Source organism: Sycon ciliatum, chromosome 8, assembly GCF_964019385.1.
Source record: "Sycon ciliatum chromosome 8, ocSycCili1.1, whole genome shotgun sequence".
Classification (NCBI taxonomy): Eukaryota; Metazoa; Porifera; class Calcarea; order Leucosolenida; family Sycettidae; genus Sycon; species Sycon ciliatum.
Genome location: NC_088650.1, coordinates 21,196,728 through 21,204,440, shown reverse-complemented (window position 1 = coordinate 21,204,440; position 7,713 = coordinate 21,196,728). Strand labels below are relative to the sequence as shown.

At 46.4% G+C, this 7,713-nt stretch overlaps 1 protein-coding gene across 2 annotated transcripts in view; it reads left to right on the top strand.

The window, feature by feature from the left end:
* Positions 1 to 1,102: 1,102 nt before the first annotated feature.
* Positions 1,103 to 7,713, top strand: part of LOC135822304 (condensin-2 complex subunit D3-L-like) — a 97,208-nt gene continuing 90,597 nt past the window's right edge. The window contains exon 1 of one of the 2 annotated variants that reach the window (XM_065335043.1): positions 1,103 to 1,558. In XM_065335043.1, the coding sequence (XP_065191115.1) occupies positions 1,330 to 1,558 (229 nt within the window). In that variant the 5' untranslated portion in view covers positions 1,103 to 1,329. The remainder of the gene's footprint in view (positions 1,559 to 7,713) is intronic. The other variant, XM_065335042.1, reaches the window with a different exon arrangement.

Here is a 7,713-nt window from a genome sequence, read left to right as displayed (position 1 = left end):
CACCGTGAGTTACAAGAAAATTCCGGACTGGACGATGAGCAAACGCCAACCTGCTACATCCAACCAGGCAGATACTATTACGATAGCTACCAAACCAGGTCAATGCCGACCTACTGCATAATGTCAATGTCAAACAGATCCTGCAGGAGAAGACTAGGGTGTTGGCGTCCAGTCACTGAGTGTACAGACACCAGTCACATTTCCTGTGTCTTTTGCAGCATACAGGCTGAGACTCATCACTGTAGAGCCCACTACTGCATGAGTTATATTTGTACAATACATGGCAGGCGTACACGGTGTGCCTCGCAGGACTGCGAGGTGCTGCAGAAGACCAGGTTCGACCTTTCTGGACGGCCATTCACCGACGGTGGGCTACACGATGCTGGAGGAACTAGATTCCAGTGAAACCCAAGATTCCTTTGCTCCTGGACGCTCCGACGTGTTGTGATATCTGCCAGGTGCGCAGTAACTAGTATTTTCATCGCTACAGCGAGGACGACGCCGATCGGCAAACTCTCGCTCACAGCCATCACCAGCCTCTCAAAACCATCACTTGGCATCCCCCAGAGGTACAGGAGAAAGCCAAAACAGCTCACAACAAACAAAAGCTAAGGACGATGGAAAGAGAGCATGTCAAAAAGAAGACGAACAGTATGAAGTTCAAATGGTTTTGAACACTCGTACCACCAACTATACCACTTTCAATAAATCGTGACGCCATTTTGTTTTAACATGAATATCGCTTTGGACTTACGGGGGTCGCCATGGCAAATAATAAACATAAAACTGCACACGTTCGGGCTCTCCGCCTTCTCCGTGAAATTATAATACCGTAAAAGAAAACTATGGAACCCAATCATGTCACTCAAGTACGCGCCGGGCGTCGCGCAGTCCTAGACCTACGAACACTGGGCTGCGGAATGATGCGAGGCGCAAACTTGAGTGACGCGACTAGACTGGATTTCATTGAGCAGCATGCAGTGTAGTCTGTACAGCTGTACTAGGCTTTTTTGAAGTAGTTTTTTTCATGCGCGTTTCATTTTGGCGGGAGTTGTAAAGCAGCTACAAGTACATTCCAGCTTTTACCTTGAGTCCGACTGACTAAAAAAAAAGTCTTTGGCAAGTCAAATCAGAACTGTTCCAGAAGGCTGCAGATTGCAGAGTGCAGTGGTAATTGCTCTTTTTTCTTGGTATGCTTATGTAGTTGAAACACGTTCTACATACCAGTACATGTCGCAGTATTGCCATACTATTGGTCTAGTGGCGGCCCCAGTTGTAGAAGAAAACCATCAGGGGACAATAGTACTTAGTCTTATTCAATGATGAGCGATGTCACAGTCAAGTGATTGTCCCTCTGAACATGCCAAACGACTGCTGGATGCTCGAATTCAATTGATTTCGAAGGAATGGGCGGATGATATCTGGGATGGGGACTTCACGGATCTTGTTTGCGAGTGGCCTGACGAACTTGCGGACAGCGAAGGTGACACAAAGTACTGGAGACTTGCTTTGGAACGATTCCTTGTAGCATCCCGTGATTGGCCACCCGAAAAGCCAGGTTAGTGAAATGATCGAGTTATTCTCACATTTATGCAAGAAGATTGACGGCATTCAAATCTGTCATAAGCGACTGGCCTTTGGTGCAACCAAACCTGCAAAACTGGTTGTTCACTGCAAATGGTCTCTTACAGCAGATGTAGTATAAACTGGGTATACCCGGCACGTGTATTATCAAGAGTACATAAACCAGAGTGTGCAACTGTGCATATCAGATCTGAAACAGCGCAGTTCATGCACTACGTCACCCTGATGAGGTCAGCCAAGCCGCGACTTGCGTACAGCTCAAATTTTCGTGTTTCATAGCCCGGAAACCAGCCAAGTTTGCTTGATTTTAGACGTCCTGTTTCAGGATTTCGGTGTTTTTGTGTGACTGTGGACGCTGCGTACATCCACCGACAAGTACATTCACCAGGCTATCCGTATCAAAAAACCGAAATCAGGACAAACTCTGTGACCTGCACCACCGTGACTGGTTACGCAACTTCTCACCGTACCTGTGGCTTACCATGCCGTCAGAAATGACGTACTGCACGAATTACGCTCCCACAGGAACCATCCCGAGTTGCACACTCTGGTTTATGTACTCTTGGTATTATGTACTGGTATTAAATAACACGAGTACGTAACCCCCAAGAGTTTGCAACTCCACCATGGGAATTTCAAGTTGACATCATTTGTATGATGCAATGCGCAGTGTACATGTATAGTCAGACCTATCCTGGACCTGTGCTGGACAAATCCGGTTTGATCTTGTACAAGGAAACATGTGTGGTGCGTTGACACTTGACCTGTCCCCACAGAATAACGCGGACGAAATCCTTAAGTATGCGCATACCGTAAAGTCGCGGATAAAAGCCGGGTTTGCATACAAACACATCGCGGATAGAAGCCTGAAAATCAAACGGGTCAAATGCATATAAGCCTGTGGCACGTAGAAGCCTGGCTTCTATGCAAGCGCGGATCGGGTAGGTCAAGAGTGCATGCGCTATGTACGGTGCATAGTAAAACTGCCGCCATACCGGTAGTCAATGGTAGATCTACGCACGTCGCGCGTAGCAAAAATATCAGTGGTGCATATAAGCATGGTTTGCATTAAAGCCTGATGCAGAAAGCGGCTTATAATTATGCTTATAAGCCCGCCTTTAATCAAAAACGGGCGAAAACAGGTCATTATGCAGTATAATGCGGTAATAAAGCCTGGTTCATATTCGATGCAACACTGACGGTACGGGACGTAAGGGCTTGTCGGGGGACGGCTGGGTGAGCTGTAAAATCTTGTACGATTCCCGTCACGCGCTGTCGAATGTGAACTTGGCTTTATGCAGGGTTTAAGCTTAGTTCACATTCGACGGGACGCGGCGTAATGAGCGGCGGGATGGTCTGACGGCGTCCAATGTGAACACCAGGAACAGGAACGCAACCGTACTACCGTACGGATCGGGAAGCGACGGGAAGAGTTGACTCTGTTCTACTTTTCATACCGTCTGCGGGGACGCAAGCGTACAAAACGGCTGCATTTCGAGTACGAACAGAAGACGGCGTCGTGCACCGACTACTCCCGATTCGTACTTGGAGATTTTTAGCATTTCGAACACTGTGCTTCCCAAGATAACGCGACACCTGCGACGAGCTGCGACAGTGACACACGGTTCACAATCTTTTTCATGTTTGCGACATCCTTACTGTAGTGACGCACATAAAGGCACATGCGCTTATGATTGAGTTTTTGCGTAATTTGCTATTTTTTTGCGGGTCGTTTTGTCTCACACATAGGCGCATCTGCTTGAGCTGCTAGCATACCGGCACCTTGCGTAATTATGCACATAGTACAATACACACCGCAATGCACATTGAACTATGTGAACATGGTGTTTTTGTGGTGTCTGTGTGTCACGGATGGAATTGCATTTAGGTTCACTTATAAGCCCATTAGGGTTTATCGGGTGTTAGCGGCCGTCGTGAGTTCCCTTTGGGAATGGACACGATAATTTACTTTTCTTTTTAAATAAGCCCATGCGCGTATTTGGGAGGGTGCGCTTCACGGCTGTTAGCTGCACTTGGATCGCGGCAACTTAGTTTTCTGCACGTGAACCATGAAAAATTAATGCATGCTCATGCATGTTCATGCATAACCAGTCAGCTGGCCTGCTCGCCCACGCATTTGACAGGTAACAATTCCATCAAATTTGAGATATCGCTTCGTTCTAAGTCTCAAAACAGTTCTAAAGTCACCAAACCACGCTGGTAATCGATGGCTATTCAATGTTAACATCTTCAGGAAGACTTCAGCCGTTTCCTGAGAGTTTGGGCATCGTTGCCGTTATTTTTCACGGTGTTCTTCTTCCTCCTGTCTGGAGCTGCAATTGCATCCTGGAATTATTTGAAAGGTATTTCGTGCGGGCTGTGGGGGGTTCCAACAGGCATAAACTGACATCGCTATAGGATAACTGGTAACTTTCATCCTTCAAGGAGGTAGAGCAATGAGAATTTTTTTGTGGCGGTCGTCCAATTTTTGTGGCGGTCGTGGCTGTATTTGTGCACTTCCAAGGCTTTCATTCAGCCTGATACTACTCTCTACTGTATGGGAATCGTTGTTTAGGCACATGTAGCTGTCTTATTTGGTAGATCTGCTGTTTTCAATCACTTGGGACACTTTGTCTAGCCTATTTGTCTTTCGTTCGTGCCATCTATCAGTTTTGTGGGGTGCCTTGGCCTGTATTTGTGAAGTTCTCGAGTAAAGACCCTAATTCTTGACTGGAGTCGCGACTTGAATTGTATCAGTTGCTGGGCGAGCCCTCGTTCACGCAGTTGTCCTTATCGTAATAGTCAATATCTGCTTGCTGGACGGACTAGCGGCTAGAATAGGGATGACCAAATGGTCCAAGTGTGTACTAGTACACGATTATTGTTTCCATCATCGTGATGAGCGTTGTGGAATTGCAGTCATCTGCCTTTGGCACTGAGGACATGAGGAGAGTTGATTGTTACTTCTGCTCAGGAATGAAGCGATCATCAGTTCTCTTTGTTCTAATTATTGACAGGACATACCGGCATCGCAATCAAGTAAAGATTAGGCAAACCTCGCCAACCTCCAAAGAGAGTCGAAGATATTTTCTCCAAATGCAAAGACGATCTTTGTGAATTATTTGTGACTTGCATTTGCGTGCATACATGAGCAAGTCACGGACCACGGCACGTGCGCGGTTACCATGCCATCTCGAACCGACGCCATCTTTCTAAGTTGCCGCTTCTTGACAGCCGTGGCTTATGCCCGGGTATAGGCACATGCGCTTATATGCGTGTCACTACGGTATGCACTACTAGCACCATGCACCTGCACCTGCACCCAGGGTAGAAACTGTACTCCATTTGTGTATGTAGAAACTGTACTCCATTTGTGTATGTCGCGCATCGCATGTTGCAAAAGTTGAACTTTCTTCAACTTCTGCGACAGGTGCCTTGCGACTGCTTGCGCCAGCTCGCGACTTGTCACAACTGTCGCAAATCGCGTGTCGCGTCGCAGAAAGTTGTATTGTGAATCGGCCTTTACGTCCCGTACCGTTAGCGTTGCGTCGAATGTGAACCAGGCTTTATCTGTCATTGGTACAACTATTGTGTACAGTTTCATGCAAGTTTTTCAACTTCGTTGTACAAACTTATTGTAGCCTCAATAGGGTACAACTTTGTAGTATATTTTCAGCATAATGTACTGTTTTCTTGTACATTCCCACGGATTATGCAGGTTTTATACAAAATTTCTCGCAAACACGAATGAACGCCAAAACACGGAAATATGCTCGTCTACGGAATCATGTTATCCTGTGGAGACAGCTTAAAGGGGGTTATGGCATTCATCCGCTGCCGCCTTAGCTTTGCGTTGCTCAGAGCAAGTGTCATGTGCCTGCTTGGTAGCCGCTCTGTTTTCGCTGTACACTCGGACGGCTCTTATCCGGGCACCTTGGGACCGGGCACTGCCCGTATCTCAGATTTGCCCGTGTCTCAGAATAACTCACCTACTATGTATGATATCATTTTTTGATAAAAATGATATCATTTTTTGAAGAAGTTTATTTGCCACGTATTGCACATGCTGAGGATAAAAATGTGTGGATTACATAGGTTGGCAGTGAAACATAAGCACTTCCACACACGGAAAAAAGTTCAAAGCCAATTCGAAGCATTTGTGCTATAGGCCCTCAAGCTGAAGGTGCCCGTATCTGAGGCGTCCGGATAAGAGGCGTTTGAGTGTACATGCACCTTTCTCTTCTTCTGCCTCCCTAGTTGCTGCCGAAGCTGGCACTTCCCGTCATTAATTTTATAGTCTTTAGTCTTTAGTTCTTTAATATTATTATTCCCGTAGCTATGCAGAAGACGTTACTTCAGTAACGTCTGGCGCTAGCCAGGGTCCACACAGCTTTAATTCCCGTAGCTATGCAGAAGACGTTACTTCAGTAACGTCTGGCGCTAGCCAGGGTCCACACAGCTTTAATTTGGTGTTTGTTTGTTTGTTTGTGTCACGCCTGGCGCTATCCCGTATCTGTCCCGTACTGTACCGTACCAGCAAAGACAGCTGGCCACAATATTTTTGTGTGTTTATGCCATCGACATGCCTGGCGCTATCCCGTACCTGTCCCGTACCATCAAGAGTACGGTACCATCAAGAGAATAAGACATTAGTATATATGCGAAGTGTATCGGGGGAATGCATTCAGTGCAGTAACATTTTGTGTGGATTTGTGTGCGAGGCCGAGATCCCATTAGCAGGCTGGCTGGGCCGCCTGTCGACCTGCCCGGGAATCGCATGCAGGCGGATACCATAATAACTATAACGTATAATTATACAGTCATGTAGATGTAGAGCAGGGAGCCATATTATGTAAACGACTCCCTGCTGTATGGGGAGATTTTCTGGAAAGAAATACGAAGTAGGGAGACGAGTAAATGCAATCAGAATGGATGTTGGTTGCCGCCAGTATAATAAGAAGATAAACGCCCGTGATCGGCAGAGTCAGCGCCGGTCCGAGGAAACGTCATCGACTGCAGAACGCCCGTGATCGGCAGAGTCAGCGCCGGTCCCGAAGCTATGCAGAAGACGTTACTTCAGTATCTCATTGAAACGTTTTGGCAATACAATGATGAAGCTAATCAAAGGAAAAAGCATTTCCACCAGTTCTAACAACATGCACGATGAGCTAGGCAACAAAGCATAGCGCAGGGCCCTGAGCTTCCAAGCTCTCTCGTTTGGTATTTGTTTGTTTGTGTGTTTGTTTGTGTCACGCCTGGCGCTATCCCGTATCTGGTTGCAAAAAATCATAGGGATGTTATAAATTTTTCAATTCTCCTATTTTTTTCAGGCATATCCTGGGATTCGAACCCGCACTATCGCCCTACATGCATTCCCCCATACACTTCGCATTCATACCCATTCTTCCAAGTTGCTTCACGTTATGATCTTGCGTTTGAAAGCCCTATTTGAATATTGCGGGCAGCTGTATGTGGCCAGCTGTGTTTGATGGTACGGTACGGGAGACGGTGTCGTATTACAGTTGAACATCGATTATCCGACCACCTCTGGGCAGACAACTGTCAGGCGGTGTTCAGATAAGGCAAATGTTCTGGATAAGAAAAAACTGTCACTCACACACTTTCAGTGGTTATTACTAGCCGCACGACCTTTTTACTTTTTGCTTTTCAAAATTTTCGTATTTTTTGAATGGCTCACTACATGCACAGTGCGTACTCTACGGCACGTGCGCCCAAAAAAAACTGTTACGGATAATCGAATGGTCGGATAGTCGATGTGCGGATAATCGATGTTCAACTGTACCCTCGATCGTACCTGTCCCGTACCTATCCCTACCGTACCGTACCATCAAAGACGGCTGGCCACAATGCATATTCAAATAGGGCTTTCAAATGCAAGATCATAATGTGAAGCAACTTGGAAGAATTAGTATGTATGCCAAGTGTATTGGGGGATGCATGCAGGGCGCGATAGTGCGGGTTTGAATCCCAGGTTATGTCTTAAAAAAAGGAATTTTTTAAAGAATTTATAACATCCCTATGCTTTTTTTTGTCTAGGTCATCAAGGCAAAAAAGCATAGCGTAGGGCCCTGAGCTTCCAAGTTCTCTCGTTTGCCATGGCGACCCCCG